The sequence below is a fragment of the Talpa europaea genome (genome assembly GCF_964194135.1).
Source record: "Talpa europaea genome assembly, chromosome: 12".
Classification (NCBI taxonomy): domain Eukaryota; kingdom Metazoa; phylum Chordata; class Mammalia; order Eulipotyphla; family Talpidae; genus Talpa; species Talpa europaea.
The window spans coordinates 73775661-73793028 of record NC_140079.1 but is presented as its reverse complement, the minus strand read 5'-3'; the positions used below and the strand labels follow the sequence as shown (position 1 = coordinate 73793028).

Genomic DNA, 17368 nt, shown 5'->3' with positions numbered 1-17368 from the left:
ACCGGTGCTGCAGAGGCTGCGGGCAGCTTTACAGCCCAGCACTCAACCACTGCGCCACCGCCACCGGGGTGGCCCTATGCCTTTTGTTAAATGAACATCCTTGGAGCTAATTTCTTTCCACATTCATTAGTGCTCCTTAAACTTCTAGATATGGAATTCCTGGAACAGGGTTTGCACAATTTTGAAATCTATGACCTAATTTTTAGTGTATAAGAATTTTTACTGCAAGAGTCCTTTCATCTAAATGTTTAAATCAAATATCCATAAAAATGCCTACAAGAGTTCTTTGCTCAAATTTTGATTGCCATAAGTGAATTTATTAAGAATTATCGCTATGGAATGAGATGATGTATATACTTTCCCCCAAAAAATTGAACTTCAGCACATCTATACCAGCAAACTACAAATTACAAAACAGAAGAATTTTGGTATTTTCAATTCCCACTTTTTAAAACTAGTTTTAGTTTACTTTTTTACGTGCTCATTTGTTTTCTGAATAAAAGTAATTCATTAACTGTTAAAAAATCCAAAAGAAAGAAAACACCATCAATAACAGGCCACAGCCACCCACTTCTACTGCTTGAAGGCAAACAGTATTATCAGCTTTAGATTCTTTATGCATATATGATATGGTCTTTTCTCTCAATTTTGCAGAAATAGTAGCACACTGTATTTAATCCTGCCCCTTTTTTCTCTTGACAGTTAATCTTAGAAGTCATCCCTACTAAGATACATAGACATATGTATCTGAGACATATACATGTCTGACACATTTCTTTATTCCTTTTTATAACTGCATATTGTGTGAATGTGCCATTTTTTAAAAACCAGGAATTTATGTTCCTTGTAGTTCTTTAACTATAACAAAATAATCTTGTACAAATACTTTATATTCTCCAACTTAGGGACGAATGATTTACCACATATGATTAAAAGAGTATCTGTTCTGCAGGCCTATCTATCTTGACTGTCCAAAGGTCTGCTCACTCTAAGATCTTCTTGAGCCAGGATGTCCTTTATAAAGCTCTATTCCCATTTCTGCTTATGCATTATCCAAAAGCAAATGTAAAGTTTATCATATGTAAATCGTTCATTTCTTAATGTTCTGTGAAAAATACAAACTTTTTCACAAAATTTTTTTGCATTATTTATCCCATTTCACAAACATTCTGTTGTTGCCATAAATGCTACATTAAACTCTGTAACTGTTACAGGGCAACTGCAATGTGAAGTGGGTAGGCCTGAGTGTGGGTCCTCACCTACACGCTTAAAAAGGACTTATCATAAGACCCAACTGCAGGCACACACAAAAAAGTTTAAATAAAGGGTTTATTTACAAAAAGGGGAAATGAAGAGAGGACTAACTCAGGGAGAAAGAGAGAGAGAAATTGGTGAATGCGTCCTACCAATTCCGCTGAGCTGGGATCCCAAAGGCACGCTGAAGGTCTGCGAAAAACCAACCAGGACCACGTGTCTCTGGCTACATGCTAAGCCTGGCTGCTTAACTCCACCCTTAGTTCCCAGCAATCCTCCCTTCAGTGGTGATGACACTATGGGATTTGCAGTCCTTGGTGCCTAGGATCTCTTTAGCCTGGGGTGGGGGCGGAGTGCATAAAACCTGAGTTTGAAGAGTTCATTCAGAATGTCCTCTCCCGGAAACATTACCTCCAGTGAAAGGGAGAAATTTCAGATCGACAGTCAAGTAGAAATGGAGGTTCCACCTCTGCTTTTTCTCCCCACAACCCCCTAGGACTTTCCTGTGAAGCCCCTCCCCCCCAAATAACACTAGCCAACTGCCTGCAGTGCAGATTCTAAAATGTTTGTGTGTTAAAAATCATTCCACACTAAGTATCAGTAAAGCAAAAACCCTTGTCGCCCCTGCAATTACTGTTCCCTCTGCCCGAAATGCTCTACTACTTAGTAAACATGGCTTACTTCTCCACTTCCTCGAGGGCTCTGTTCTAAGGTTGCCTCTTCAAAGGCTCCTGCACTCTACAAGCTCTAACTCCTTATTCCCCCACTCCGCTTTTGTTTCATGTCATCACCTAAATGTTAGTGTGTCTCCTCCATGAATTTAAAGTCCATGAAGATAGTCTTGCTGTATGTCGTGCTTTATCTCCAGAACATAGCTGGCCTAGCACTTGTATATCAGAACATTTTTTCACTTAATGAATATATCCTAACCATAAAATTACCAGTGAATGAATGAATACTACCCCAATTAATATATATGTAGGTTTCGAAAATATATCAATAAATAAATGTAAGGTGGCATGACTGTCTGAATAACTTGTTGGCTGAATCCACAAACATGAGAAAACAAACAGAACCAACTCAACTCTATCCGTCCCTGCCTAAAGTTATCAGTTTCCTTCGTTCCGTTCATATTATGTGTCCTCAACTGCCTCAAAAAAATATTCCCCAGATAAGCTTAATACTGAGAAAGGTTTAGCAAACTGTCCACGGTTCTGTGGCACACACGCCAGGGGTGTGACTCACAAGGTGGAATTTGCCCTCCCATGTTAAGAGCACACATGTTTGGAGGAAGCGGCGCTAGGCCCTGTGCCCTAGGAAGCAAAATGCTAGCGGCAGTAACTCAGGCTAGCATCCGAGGACAAGGCTTACCCCGGACCACAGGAACTTCCGGCTTTCCAAAGAGCCCCGGCGCCGAGCTCATGACGTCAATTGTGTAAGACGAGGAGCGTCCGTGACGTCCCGCTCTCCTGGTGACCTTCAGGGCGAGAGGAGACGTCGGCGACGGAAGGCGTCTGCCCGAGCGCTGATTGGTCGCGTGCTGAGACCAGCCCCGCCTCGCCACTTCCGCTGTCCTTCTCCGTAGAGGCAGTTTGGGTCTCTGAGCGCCGCTGTTCTCGACGCCGAGCCGCCGTGCCGTTGCGATGCCGCGTGGAAGCCGGAGCCGCACTTCCCGCATGGCCCCTCCGGCCAGGTGAGGCCTCTGCGGGGTTTAGGGCCGTACCAGCGCCGTGACGCAGACGGAGGCCGCGCTGGGCCCGGCCGCGGCGTCGGAGGCCCATGTGGCGTGAGCCCGCCTCTGCCCGCAGCGAGCGGGCTGTAAATGGGCTTTGACTACATTTTCCGTTCGTGGCAAACTTCCTGTACCCCAGATTATTACCTTAAATGGTTTAGGCTCGTTTTATGTTAAAACAGGCCAGTTCTAGAGAGCATTGGAAGTTTCTAAAGTGTAAACCGTTAGAAACGTAAAAAACAAAAAAAAATGTAGAAAATTAATATGATTGGGGGAAATGATCCCATTCCAATTCGGTGAGTAATCTTTAAACAGGTAATGTGAGCAGTGAGCGTACCACGGACTCGACCAGGTAGAGAATAACAGTCGCTAAGGCCGCACGTGAACATGATGTTTTCTAGTTCATAAAATGCTTTTAAAATCTGTTGGCGACTAATGATAATCTGAGAGAATGTTGTTACTCCTGTTTTGCAGAAATAGAGACGCGGGACAGTCAGGTGACTTGCCCAAGGTTATGCCGCTAGTAAAATAGGAAGTCAGTCATCAGACCTGTTTTCCGATGACAAATTCAAGACATACTACACATTACCACATCACTTCACTGGACTGCAGTGTTAACAGTGTGCTAAGAGTGGGAGGAAGCAGTTCATTTAATGAATAGAATCTTCAGAGGACAGAAAGCCACCTGATAGGAAGTGAAGTCATTACACTTTTGACCTAGTTTTAGTTAGGGGAGGAGATATTTTATATTTGTGAGCTAAAAATGGGGCAGAAGGAGCATAGTTAATGGAAGATTTTGAAAGCAGCTTTGGATAATTAGTGAAATTGTTGAGAGCGTGCGGCTCTCCTGTAGGAAGTAGCTGAAATTGATTATGGTATAGCAGTTCAGGCAGTCACTTCCACCTCCTGGGCTCTAGTTTTCTAATCTGTAAGATAAAGAAATTGGACTATTTGGTTGGAAAATAGTTGGAAAAGTCATGACGTATTTTTTGTTTTTCAAGCAAAAGTGTCATGATGACTCTGACAACTCAGTGGATCCTTCTCTTAACAATATGTGACATCTTTTACTTACTTGACTGTCAATAGACTGTCAACTCCATGAAGGCAGAGGTTTATATCTCTTGTTCACAGTTATATTCCAGTACCTGCAGTGATGTTTGCCTGTTATATTTGGATGGATGGAGTCTTTACAGATCTCTTATACTCTTAATAATTTATATTTGTGAGCTATTGAGATGAATGTATTCCTAAGATACTTAGGCTATGTGAATACATGGAAATGGTTGCCCAAAAAGCAGAAAAAAATAGTTTATATTTGTGATTACAACATTAACAAAAGGTTAAAGAGAGAAAATTATATTTTCCTGTATGTAGTTTTTTGTATACATTGGTAATTGTGTTTAATAATTTAAAGTGAAAATCCTCAGGTTTATTTTAATACATAGGGGTTGGTTTGTTTATTTTTAAGTGACAATTTCCAAATCTGGTTAGAAATGGGAATTTCATACTTTTTTCCCCTTTTCAACAGCCGGGCACCTCAGATGAGAGCTGCACCCAGGCCAGCACCTGCAGCTCAGCCACCAGCAGCAGCTCCCCCATCTGCTGTTGGCACACCTGCTGCTGCTCCCCGTCAGCCAGGCCTCATGGCCCAGATGGCATCCACTGCAGCAGGTGTGGCTGTGGGCTCTGCTGTTGGACACACAATAGGTCATGCCATCACTGGGGGTTTCAGTGGAGGAAGTAATGCTGAGCCCGCAAGGCCTGACATCACTTACCAGGTAAGGTTATGGGCAGCATTTTCTTTTTATGGGAAATATTTTTTATAATATTATTAGAAAACTTAGTTATTTATAAGTTCTTAATGCATAGGAACTGTCTGTAATTTTAGAATCTACAATGCTGTTAACATTGGGTTATCAAACGTGTTATCAGAAGCCACATTTGGCTGTTGAGTTAGTGCCTTAGCCCAGCAAACTGTTCTAGTCAGGTACAAAGTATATTTCTTCCCAAGGAATAGAACTGTTTTGTTTTTAACTTTATTAAATTTAATTTTTATTTAATTTTGTGTAGAAGAGCTGGGGTGTGGGCCAGAGGTGCAGCAGGTGAGAGGATTCACCAGAGACACAGTGGGGAGCACAGCAGGCGGATCTACTGAAATGCACTGCTGAGAGGAGCAGCATGTGATACGGAAGAGGTCTGCTGCACCATATGTGCGTTGGTGTACTTTCAAGGGATTGAACTCAGGCCATAGTGGTGATAGCACTGAGACTTAATGCCTAGGCCATCAGGGAGGCCCCCAAGGAGTAGAATTTTAGCAGGTCAACCTGGTTGACTATAAAATAGCTAATCTACTCTTATTTTCAATATTTTGTCTTGGTGACTTTTAACTAATTCAACCTCAATCTTAGTTAAATATTGGAAATTGTTTTGCCAGATCTGTGCTCTCTCATCTCTTACCTAATATTTGCCTCTGCCTTTCTGAAATACGTGGTTTTTTTCTCTAATGAGCATGGGTGCATACTCTTACATTTCTGGTGTACAAGAAACTCTTATCCTTTATTTCTCTATTATTGACCCATTTTTTTTTCTTCCATGAAACTTTACTAACCCAGTCGTCTTTGGATGTCCAGATACCATCTAGCTTTATTTGGATCTTTGTTCTTAAAGCTTTCTGATTTCTGGGCCTCCCTGGTGGCACAAGGGGTTAAGTATCAGCATTATGAAGCTATCTGTAGCCACTGCAGCACGAATTCTATCCCCATCCAGGGAAGTTGCCCAAATGGTGCGGCAGACCTCTCCTGTCTTGCCCGCTGCTCCCCTCAGCAGTATATTTCAGTCAATCCACCTGTTCTGTTTCCCATTCTGTGTCTGGTGAATCTGCTCACCCCACCCCACACTTCTGGCCTGTACCCCAGTTCTTGTATGCATAAAAAAACAAATCTTTAAAAAAAAAAAACTTTCTGATTCCAACTGGAATTTGTTGGTGCTCATTTACATTCTACCTTTAAAGTTTTTCACATGCTATGTTATTAGATGGAGATTTTAATTTGCATCTGGTGCTAGTTGCGTTTCCCCGGTTAACCTCAAAAACAGTGAATGCTATTCTTTGTTCAGTGTAAAATTAATTTCCTTTGTTAATGGGCCTAAATGTTACACCTTTGCAGGAACCTCAGGGAACCCAGCCAGCATACCAGCAGCAGCAGCAGCAGTTTGGCCCATGCCACTATGAGATGAAGCAGTTTTTGGAGTGTGCCCAGAACCAGGGTGACCTCAAGCTTTGTGAGGGTTTCAGTGAGGTGCTTAAACAGTGCAGATTTGCAAATGGTAGGTGCCATATCTATCCATGATTGAACTTGGATCCGTTCAATTCACTCAGTGGTATTCCTGGATCCTTAGCACTTACGGCGGTCTGTGTTAAATAAACTGACAAGTTGGGTTTTCTTTAAATTACTCTAAAATAATCCGACTTTTCTAATAAGGATGTGGTCCAGATGTTTCTAGTCATCATCTTAAGCTTAAACCAGTTATGTTTGAATTTATTTCTTAAGCATTAAAGAATTAGTATCTCTCAGTAAAACAGATTTTAGCTCTCGGGAATGTTAGCAGTTAAGTTTTCACATAATTTTCTCCTGTCAGCCTAAGATTTCATTTATTAAAAAGCTTATTTTCATTTTTCTTTCAGTAGGAAGAAAATAGGGAAGAAGTTAATTCTCAGGTGGTTGAATTGTAGAAGTAAAATGCTGCATATCCAAGTTTATCAGAAGTCTGGTGAAACTTAATTATATCTAGTACCAAAGGGGCTATATTTTTGCTTCAGGATGAAACAATTGCCTACCTCATTCCTTGTGGCAAATGTAGAATGGAAATTTTGTTGGGCGCCTTCAATAATTTATGACACAAAATAACAACTTTGGGATTTCATTTTATAATTTAGAGAGTTTCTATTTTCTTAGAAATACACAGCTAATGCTTTCCTAACTTACCTCTTCTGTTTGCAGGATTAGCCTAATCAAGAAGTTCAAATTAAAGGCATGGAAAATCACCTCTCCTGACCAAGTTAATTTAATACAAAAATATAAAAGATAGTGAAATGCAAAGTATAAAGCTATCAGCTAAATTTATCACTAATGGCTTCATCACAATGGAAGAAGGTATTGTTAGAAGTTCACTGAAATGATACTGAGTTTGGGGCTGGGGAAAATGTTTGACTTTCTTAAATCTGCTTTTGTGGCGTTACTGTTTGTGAATTAAAATAAAGTGATTTTCTTCCAAAATGTGTTGTTTTTTAAATGCAGGTTCATAGATTAGATCTGGTATATGCATGCTAAACATAAGCATTTTGCAAAAGAACACAATTAGCATCCACTTTGAGGAGCTTTCATAGAGAACTAGGTAAGAATTACCTCACCAGCAAACATGCAGCTTATTAAAACGGTTCCAGGTACTACAGTCCTTTGGAACCAATGTTCAATAAGCTGAGCAGTGATAGGAAACTTTGTTTAAAGTACTAATTGTTCTGGGCCTCCACAGGGATTAAAGTCTCAGCACTGTCAAGCTATCATCAGCCACTGCGGCATGAGTTTGATCCCTGGCCAGGGAGCTGACCCACATGGTGCAGCAAGACCTCTCCTGTCTTGCCTGCTGCTCCTCTCAGCAGTGTATTTCAGTAGATCCACCTGTCCACTCTATATAGTGAATCCTTTCACCCCCCCCTGCCCCTGTACCTCTGACCTACACCCCAATTCACATATGCATAAATCTTTTTTTAAAAAAAGTACTAATTCTAATTAGGTGAATAACAAAAGAAGTGTAGGAATAGACCCGTTACATGTACAGGTGCCTTTGACCAGTCACTGCTCTGTGTCCTCGTTCCCCTAGAATACCCAATTAGGTGAAAACTATACTCTTAATACAGGTAATCCCTCTGGCAAAGATTTTCCTTCTACTTAAGGCAAACTAGCTGCAGTTACCTATTCTTACATTGTCCTCAGGAGATGGAGACAATTTGAGGTGCATCATTTTTTTTCCTGTAAATGAACACAGCTCCCCTCACAACTCAAAATTTCACTTCTAAGAGTTGACCTCCAAGACTACATTATGCTCTGCAGTTTCCTACTTTCAGATGTACCTTTCATAAGTTGTTACCTGATTTTTTTCCCTGCTTAAATTTTGGGATCTGTTACTGAACAATGAAATGCTACTGAATAAATACGCTGTCTGTCCTCTGTATAACAGGTCATTCCTGTCCAGTCCCCTAGAATGTCCCATCCTGGATTCATCAATGGGCAGATTGCCCATTTTCCTGAAGTCTTGGGACCTCTGAGTTCAGGGTTAATACTTATGTCCAAGGCATGTTGCTTAGGGTATGTTCCCAAACATTGCTGAATTGAAAACCCACTACTGACTAAAATGCAAGAGTCTATCTGACTGGCCTTTGCCTTGTAGGAGGCATGGCTACACAGAGAAGGTTATGGAAACTAACCTACCAGGTCAAGGTCCCCGAGGCCAAGGATTTTGTCGTGGATTGATGTAAACCAGCATGACTCAAATCTATAGCTCGAGTCTGGGGAAAAAATAAGTAAAAGGAGGAGGTTGAGGTGTTTTTATCTTTGGTGCCTGATGTTGCATCTTAATAAATGGAAAACCTTTGTGCACAGAGCTCATACCCTGAAGTTGTTTTCAATCCTTTCTGTGTAACAGTTCAGCAAAGTACTTCAGAGTGAAAGAAATAGGTGGTCACCGTGACATAATGGAAAGAGTACTTTGCCCACATCTGGGCTTGAGCCAGGTCTTACGTACTTGGTGACCTTGAGCAACAGTCACATTTGCTCTAAAACTGACTTAATTCTGGAGTTCAAGAGAGAGTGTAGGGAATGCTTCGTAAAATGCTGAGTGTGGGCTCAGCCTCTGTGTGAAGTACTGTGTTACCCCCCCTTCGTTTGGGTTGTATTAGCCTTCCATTTGATATGAGGAAGAGCAATAAAGAAGTCCTGTGTGCCAGCATGCTGAGTATAATATCTCCAATTTTGTAGATCTCTTAAGGCAGAAGCATAAAAATGAGGACGCTCACTCAAATAACTCAGTCATACACAAGCCCATACGCTTTTCCTGGCACCGAGAACTCCTAATGGAAAATGCAGGTTGAAAGCAAAATGACTTAAGAGTGAAACCACAGAGGCAGATGAGAGGTGAATTTCTGAAAATGTCCCCTAACATTTAAGGTCTGCCTTTTGTATGGCAGCCACCAACTGTCACTGAGTGGGTCCTGATATTGGATGCCTGTGGCAGCCAGGGCTGAAGTGCAGATGCGCCTGTGTGTTGAGATAGTCTCCAGGGCCCCTGCTTTTCAGCATACACTGAAATGGCTCCTGAGAAGCCAGTGCATTTCCTGCAAGCCTGGCTTTCTCTCCACTGGGCCTGGAGGATGAGTGAACTCCAGAGAGAAGACTGGTGTCAGGTTACCTGAGCTTCCCTCACCAGTCACCAGAGGTCGCCCTTGGTGAAACTCAGCCAGGCACTGTCCCTGCTGAACCTTGGCCTGCATCCCGGGTTTGCAGTTGTGATTTATTTTTGGCACGTCAGATTTTCGTCATCAAGTAGCAAAGCCCGAAGGAAAAGCAGCAAGAGCTTCTACTTTGGCCACAAGTATCTGCTTGGGACACATTTCAGCCCTCTCTCCCCTCTCCCCAAGGAGCTCTGGGACCTTTGGGAGTCCTGTCACATTCGGTCAAGGGCCTGCGAGGACCACACGGTGAGTTGCGGGCTAGTGATGGACCAAAGCCAGATGGCATACGGGGCGAGGAAGAGGCTGAGGTGGGGGTGTGGGGGGAGTTGAGATGGCAGAAACCCCAAAACCATGAGACACATTTCCTTCCAAAAGAGTGGCAGCATTAACTCCTGCAGCCCAATTTGGAGTTTGTCTACAGAAACCAGCTCCCTGTGACAACATTTTCAAAATCTGAGTTTGAGGGAGGATCCTTCCAAAAAGGATCAAGTTACCTAATTCCATGTGGGGGCCCTCCCTCAAGATCTTGGGAAAGGTGTGGGAAATGGAAGAGACCTGGTGCTACCCAGCTTTGGGAGGGGCAGGGACATAGGGAAATTAAGTTTTTTGTGTGGGAAACACACTCCTATGCTTGGATGGTAGTGGACGGACAGAGGCGGCCTGTGAGCAGCCCGGGCACCTGCTACTGGCAGAGGAGACTGTTATTCTAATCCTTCCTCTGGTAACCAGGCACCCGCCAGTGGGGATACCAGGCTCCCTGGAACAGCCAGGTGGGTCCTGAGGCAGTCAGGGTTCCTGCCCCACTAGTTGACATTGCTTCTTCTGATAGGCCCGGCCTCCTTGGGCCCAGAAAGGGCGGTAGAAGTGGGGTTAGAGAGAGGGAGCTTTTACCCATTTGCTATCTGCCTGTCTTTCTACTGGTAGATGATTTTTTCATCCTCAAATCCTTATCAGCATCTTGGCTGCCTCTATGATCCTGAAACAAAACCAGCCAGCTCAGCTCCTCTGTCCAGGCCTGAGTGTCCTTGCTCTGTGCTGCCCCACACCGCAGCAGGACCACTCAGGGTTCACCAGCCACATTAGGTAGGACATGGACAACGCTGCCAGCAGGATGCTGGACCAGAGGAATAGAGTCCAACCATCAACTCATATCTAGGGAGTAGCACTGCTACACGATTGAATGGGAAACACAGGGGGCCGATGTCTGGGTGTCCTAGAGAAGATCGCAGTCTAAGGGGGGAGATGACAGCACAGGTTGTCATGTGATGCCAGAGACTAGGACCAGGACCCACCCATCAGGTTCTGCATCCCTCAGAGCACCGGGCCCAGCACTACGCAATGAGTATGAAAAACATTATGATGGTGAAAGTCCTGGTCAAGGACAGGGGTGAGAAAGAGCAGTGGGAAGCAGGAATAAGTCCTGGAGAGAGGAGAGTTTTCAGAGTAAGATAGTTACAACTCAGGCAGATAATGAAAGGCTATGGGAGGAGCAGATTAAGAAGATGAAATCATGAGGTTTTTTCATCTCTTCCGTCAGTGCAGAGAGCAGGCACAGGAAAAGCAGGACCAGCCTTCTCTACTCAGAGAGGAAAAGAAATGGCACTTTAATTTGCTCTCTGCACAGTTTCTCTGTGGTTCTAATACCAAGAGTGTGTTGGCCTAGTTAGCGCTAACCTTGGGACCTGCTGGCCTGATCTTCTGCCTCTGGCTGGGCCCAGGCCTAGTGATCACCTGCCACTCCTCCCAGGGAACAGCTGACAGAACAAGCAGAGAGCCACACAGTAACCTAAGGGGAGCAGCACAAGGGTTTACAGTCAGTGAGAAGCAGCAAGCAGGCCTCTTTCAAAAGCTTTTTCTCAATCACAAACACTTATTTCGAACATTCATTGTAGGCCAGCCCTGGGCCAAAAGGATGAATGAGAAAGAGTTCCAGCCCTCAAAGACTTCATCCCCTAGGTCAGGGAGGCTGACAGCTTCTTTCTGTTCCCTACTCAGTCTCTCAGAATCTCCACAAGGTGCTGAACATGACAAGGGATGAAGCTCTGCCAGACTCACATTCTGCACAGGGATTCTATGAGAACTACGAGCCCAAGGAGATCCTGGGCAGGTAAGGCCCAGAACTTCCCCATGGGGTGCTGTCGTGGCAATGATCTCTGCTTGAGCCCAAACACTGAGCCCCACTTCTACCCCCAAAGCGCTGTCCACTTGCAGAATCCTTCAGTTTGGTGTCCTGCCTTCCTGAACAACGACAGAAAAGGGGAGTATGGACACCGAGATAAGATACCTTTCCAGGCAAAGAGCTCCCTGAAACTGTTGACAAGCATCTAAAGTCCCCTGGAGGCAAGGGCAGGGAGCAGGGGTCAGAAGAAAGGTTATGTTTCTAAGACTATATGGCTTTTAAGAATATATGGCTTCTTTCTATGTATAGAGAAAGCATCAAACTAGGAGTTAAGAGGCCTGAAACCAGGCTGGTTACTCAGCAGCCTCAGGCAGCTCACCCCCTCCATGCCTTTATTTCATCATGCTACCACCCACAAAAGCTCACAGAGAGCTAGGGGACAAGGCAGGAGATCTCTGTTGTGGCCTGGATCTGGGAACCCCATTGCCAGAGTAAGGGGCCCCCGGGACCATCTGTCCTCTCCATCCCCAGGGGAGTTAGCAGCGTCGTTAGGCGTTGCATCCACAAGCCCACGTGCCAGGAGTATGCTGTGAAGATTATCGACATCACCGGTGGGGGCAACTTCAGCCCCCAGGAGGTGCGGGAGCTTCGAGAGGCCACGCTGAAGGAGGTGGATATCCTGCACAAGGTCTCAGGACACCCAAACATCAGTGAGTGATCCCTGAGCCACAGTAGGGTGATCCACCATGATGATTCTGCTCTGCTAACCCAAGTAAGGGAATGTGGCCCCATGTGCACCAGTCAGAACCATCCAGAGTGTCTCTCCCCACTACCCCTGCCCCCACACCCTGATGTTTGGGGTCCCCAGCTCCCCCCTCACTGCTCCTGTGACCTAGTTCTGTCTCAGCCTTTTCTTGCAGCTATACAGAAAGAAGGGGTCACAAGAAGGCTGGGTGTATGCAGGAGTGTGATGGCCCTGGGCCTGCCCCCTCCCAGAGAGACCTCTTTTGAGCACCATCCTGACACCCCCTGCAGCTTCTGAAGCCCACCCACCAGCAGCTTTAGTACCCTTGCCCTGGAACCCCCACTGCCCCGGCTGAGGCTCCTTTGCTGCCTGAGACGAGCCAGCCATTTCCATTTCAGTACAGCTGAAGGACACTTACGAGACCAACACTTTCTTCTTCTTGGTGTTTGATCTGTAAGTACCCAGCCCTGGAGCCCACTGTACCCTGGCACCATTTGGAGAACCTCCTATTATGATCCCCACCCAGTAATTCCTAGATACCAGCAGCCAGTCAACTCTTTACAATGTGGATGCCAAATAGGATCACAAATGCTGAGGCAGATCAGCCCCCGGCTGCTAGGTTTTAAATCCTGGGTCAATTGCCTCTGGGCTGGAGGATTTCTTTCACTATCACTTTTCTCGTTGGTATCACAGAAGCAGTAACAGCACAGGGACTGGCACAATGTAAATGCTATGAATTACTAACTACAATGATAATGACAACGGGTCACTCAATACTTATTCTAGACACTAGCAACAAATATGAAAGATAAAGTCCCTGACTTCAAGTAATAGTTTTCATAGGAATGAACAGAAAGCAACCAAATAAGCCACAATATATACAGAAAACAGAACAGAGGTTAGAGAGAAGGAGGATTTCTTTAGATGGGATGGTTGGGAAAGTGCTCATGGAAGGAAACTGAGCAGAGGCCTGGATGAAGGGTAGGCGGGATCAGAGCCAAGCTTGGAGAAGGAGCCTTCCAACAAAAGGCCCTGACCAAGAACAAGATCAAGGTCTGAAGGGATGGGCTTAGCTCATTTAAGAATCAGCCAGAAAGCCAGTGTGGGAGACCAGTGGTGATGACAGGATACAAGGATGGAGAGCACCAAAGGCCAGATCCTGCAGGCATCCTAGCCATGGTAAGGACTTTGGAGGGCGAGAGTAATGTGATCTGTATTACTCTGGAAAGGGTTATGCTGACAGCAAGGAGGCAGGACGGGTAAGGAGGAGGTTAGGAGGATGGAAGGAAAGGGCTCAGGCCAGGGCGGTGGACATTAGAGGTTGATTTTGAGGTCTGGTTCAGAGATGGAAATCATCAATGCCAGCATTCCCCTGCTTCTGCAGCAACAGAGCTATTGAGGTGAATTTTTGTCACAGGGTCCACTGCCACCCAGGACCAGAGCTTGTAGCTCTGAGAGCCTCTGTTTTCTCAAGAAGGAAGGCTATTGACCACATTGCCTATCTCACTGGCTCTAAGCATCAAAATCAAACCACACAAAGTGTTCTCTGAACCATACATTCTGGCTTCTTATTATTTTGATCAGAAAAGGGTGCCAGGGAAGAGAACTCTGCAATGCCTTGTGTCCGCAATGTCCTCACTCTTTAGGGAGTCTCTGCTGTGGCGGGGGGGGGAGGGTTAGGGGAAGCCTTGATTTCTCATATATAAGTTAATTTAAGGACTGGGTTTACCTGAGTAAACTATTGCATTTTTTGCATTGTTGGAACATTTCATACTGTAGTCATACTGAGTGGACAGTGTTGTTCTGCCTGGAGACCCAATCTCATTTTGCGAACATGTACAATTAAACTGCCAGCTCCAGGAAGACAGGAGCCTGCTGGAGTAGCCTGCACAGGCCCAGCCATTACTAGTAAATCCCTTTACTGCTGCTGCTAATATTGAGTTTTCTGGAGTCTTTAAAATGGAATTAAGATAAGATCACAGTACAGATAATGTATAAAACAAGTAAATTCAGATTGTCTCCTCCAAAAGAATCCCCTCCAAGTGTTTTCTTCCCCCTATGACACTGGCAAATCCTTAGTCCCCAGGAGTTCCTCTGCTTTTCCTGGAGGGAGGTGGGAGGGGGCAGTATGTACCTTTCCTATTTATACAAGGGAGACTTTCCCAGACACCTCCAGACTTGACCCGCTGCAGCTGTCCCAGCTCTGCTTGGTGGCCCTGTCCGGTAGAGCCCTCAGGGACAGCTCAAATGTCTCTAACCTCTGAAGTTGTTTGGGGAAGCTATTTTAATGCTGCCCTGATTTGCCCTCTAGGATATAACTAGACTATTCTACCAGAGACCTCTTTCTAGATCATCCCAAGAGCTGAGAAGATTGAACCATAATTCTTAATCCTAAAATAGGCAAAACTTGCTCCTCCAACACTTGCACTTTGTTCCCCAGGAAAATTCAGGATACAACTACCCTTCTGATCTGGGTCGGGGGCCAATTGCTCAGGGTCCCTCTACCTCCCAGACCTGAATTTGGCCCTAATCGATTCCAGCTCACGCTGTCACTTCCACTTTGCTTCTGGGGGTATAAGGGTGGGAAAAAAAATCTCTGGGAGCAGGATAAGGTCTTGGAACCAATCCAGCTACAAGTCCTCTGTCCTCACAGGATGAGGAGAGGGGAGCTCTTTGACTACCTCACGGAGAAGGTCACCCTGAGTGAGAAGGAAACCAGGTCAGAGTCATTCACCTCACTCCCCACTCCCTGCCTGGTGTAGCAGGGACTGGGGGCTGGGAGGAAGCATGGCATAGTGTCTACCTGTCTGGGCTGGGAGTATGCACCCCCTTGGTTTTGTGCCTCCCCCCTCCTTGGCTCAGCCAAGATGGTTCCTGTCTGTCCCAAGTCCTCCTCACTGGTTGGTGGGCTTCGGTTTCCTGCCTGTTACCTTGTAGAAAAGGAGAAGAGTAATTATGTACCTGTCCCACCCCAGGAAGATCATGAGAGCCCTGCTGGAGGTGATCTGCACCTTGCACAAACTCAACATTGTACATCGGGATCTTAAGCCTGAGAACATCCTCTTGGATGATAACATGAACATCAAGCTTACGGACTTTGGCTTTTCCTGCCAGCTGCAACCAGGGGAGAAGCTGCGAGGTCTGGTAACATGGATTCCGCCCACATTAGGGGCTTTCTCATCAACTCTACCAGGAGCAGAGATTGCCTGGGTTTGTCCCCTAATTTTTTCCCCCAGAGTAAAAATCCCACCGTTTAAGCACTAGGTGTTCTTTCAGGCAAACCCTTTTTGCAGGATGAGCTAAGGCAGGTTCCCACTGCCTGAGCTTCGGGCCAGGATGCTTAGAAATGACCAGGGAACCAACAGGCCCAAAAGAAGGTGGCCATATGAGCCGGCACTCTGACCCTGGCCTTAGCCCCGAATGAAGGGAGCTAGTGCTGGGAGACTCCCAATCCAGCCGCCACTTTGATACTGTCCCCATTGTTTCTTTGAACCTTCCTCTTCTGAGTGTTCCCTGCTGATGTATCTTGATAATAACTATGACTGCAGAGGTCTGTGGGACCCCCAGTTACCTGGCCCCTGAGATCATTGAGTGCTCCATGAATGAGGACCATCCGGGCTATGGAAAAGAGGTGGACATGTGAGTGTGCTGGGGAGAAGTGCAATAGGGGAGACAGGGATGATGGAAGCACTTGGCTGGGGAGGGGAGGAAGCAGCTAGAGCTGTAGCCAGCCTTCCTTCCTGTCCATCCCGGGGCCAGGTGGAGCACAGGGGTCATCATGTACACCCTGCTGGCCGGCTCCCCACCTTTCTGGCACCGGAAGCAGATGCTGATGCTCAGAATGATCATGAGTGGCAACTATCAGTTTGGCTCACCCGAATGGGATGATTATTCGGACACAGTGAAGGACTTGGTGAGAGGCCAGGCCCGTGGGTTGCAGGCTCAAGGGAGGGCCAAAGTCCACAGCGGGAGGAGGGAGCTATACCATGCCACAGGACGAAGAAGACTGCCAGGAGAGACCCCTGCGTTCTTAAGTGCTGGGAGGACCCTGCCTTGATGTTTTCAGCTCCCCCTCCTTGTTCTCTCAGGTTTCCCGCTTTTTGGTGGTAAGCCCCCAGCGCCGCTATACAGCAGAGGAGGCCTTGGCCCACCCCTTCTTCCAGCAGTATGTGGTGGAAGAAGTACGGCACTTCAGTCCCCGCGGGAAATTCAAGGTACAAGGTTCTGCTCCCCCCAGAGCCCTGGGGCAGTTGCTGCTGGCTCCCCAAGTCCAAGTTCCCAGGTGCCCTTCCTTCCCTCGGGGACTACTTACACCCACAGGGTTTACAGAGCACCTGCCCTACCTGGTGGGTGATGGTTCCAGCTCAACTTCTGGCTTCAAGGAAGACAGATGTCAGCTGACTGGTTGTAACAGGCTAAATCTCTGAGCATGTTGGTGGATGGGAATGGGGGGAACACCAGGAAGGGCCCAACAGGAAAAAAAAAAAAAAGCTCAGGGCCTCCCTGCACTCAAGGGGAGATAAGGATCCAGGGGCAGGATCCAGGTTCTCAGTGCCGGCCCTCTGCAGGTCATCGCTCTAACAGTGCTGGCTTCAGTGCGGATCTACTACCAGTACCGCCGGGTGAAGCCTGTGACCCGGGAGATTGTCATCCGAGACCCCTATGCCTTGCGGCCTCTGCGCCGACTCATCGATGCCTGTGCTTTCCGAATCTACGGCCACTGGGTGAAGAAGGGGCAGGCGCAGGACCGGGCTGCCCTCTTTGAGAACACACCCAAGGCTGTGCTCCTCTCCCTGGCTGAGGACGACTACTGAGGGGTTGGCAGGTGGAGGGCAGGTGGGGTGGGGGCAGGCAGGCAGAGGAAACCACGAAATAGAAGTCAAGGAGTGAGATGGTGTGTAGGCCTCTGTCGAGGGCTTGCCTGCAGTTGGGGCCAGACCCTGCCAAAGGGTCAAGAGCCCTCCTGCGTCCCCACTCCCCAGCTGTGCCACTGTTATTTCTCCTTCTGGGAGG

At 46.4% G+C, this 17368-nt stretch overlaps 3 protein-coding genes across 4 annotated transcripts in view; all 3 read left to right on the top strand.

Annotated features, from left to right (window-relative positions):
* Nucleotides 1-17368, top strand: part of SEPTIN14 (septin 14) — a gene marked incomplete at both ends in the record, with an annotated part of 257692 nt that overhangs the window by 109183 nt on the left and 131141 nt on the right. The gene's annotated exons all lie outside the window — the stretch shown is intronic.
* CHCHD2 (coiled-coil-helix-coiled-coil-helix domain containing 2) lies at nt 2870-7108 on the top strand. Its single transcript, XM_084248882.1, has 4 exons — nt 2870-2947; nt 4515-4764; nt 6151-6310; nt 6985-7108. Exons 1-4 carry the CDS (start codon nt 2898-2900, stop codon nt 6993-6995), a joined length of 471 nt encoding a protein of 156 aa, XP_084105008.1. The 5' UTR covers nt 2870-2897; the 3' UTR covers nt 6996-7108.
* PHKG1 (phosphorylase kinase catalytic subunit gamma 1) lies at nt 11516-17274 on the top strand (the record flags this gene model as incomplete). 2 transcript variants are annotated; one of them, XM_084251148.1, is made up of 9 exons in its annotated part: nt 11516-11598; nt 12142-12298; nt 12759-12808; nt 15009-15074; nt 15331-15494; nt 15904-15994; nt 16115-16268; nt 16444-16569; nt 16924-17274. In XM_084251148.1, 9 exons carry the CDS (start codon nt 11516-11518, stop codon nt 17167-17169), a joined length of 1137 nt encoding a protein of 378 aa, XP_084107274.1. In that variant the 3' UTR covers nt 17170-17274. The 2 variants fall into 2 exon arrangements, with proteins under 2 accessions (XP_084107274.1, XP_084107273.1); XM_084251147.1 differs by having other exon boundaries at nt 12142-12320; nt 12754-12808.

Excerpts from the sequence above, each read along its gene's own strand:
- CHCHD2 (XM_084248882.1), top strand. The coding sequence starts at position 2,898 with ATGCCGCGTGGAAGCCGGAGCCGCACTTCCCGCATGGCCCCTCCGGCC. Across the intron at positions 2,948-4,514 it reads CGCATGGCCCCTCCGGCCAG|CCGGGCACCTCAGATGAGAG; the intron begins GTGAGGCCTCTG and ends CCTTTTCAACAG. Across the intron at positions 4,765-6,150 it reads GGCCTGACATCACTTACCAG|GAACCTCAGGGAACCCAGCC; the intron begins GTAAGGTTATGG and ends ACACCTTTGCAG.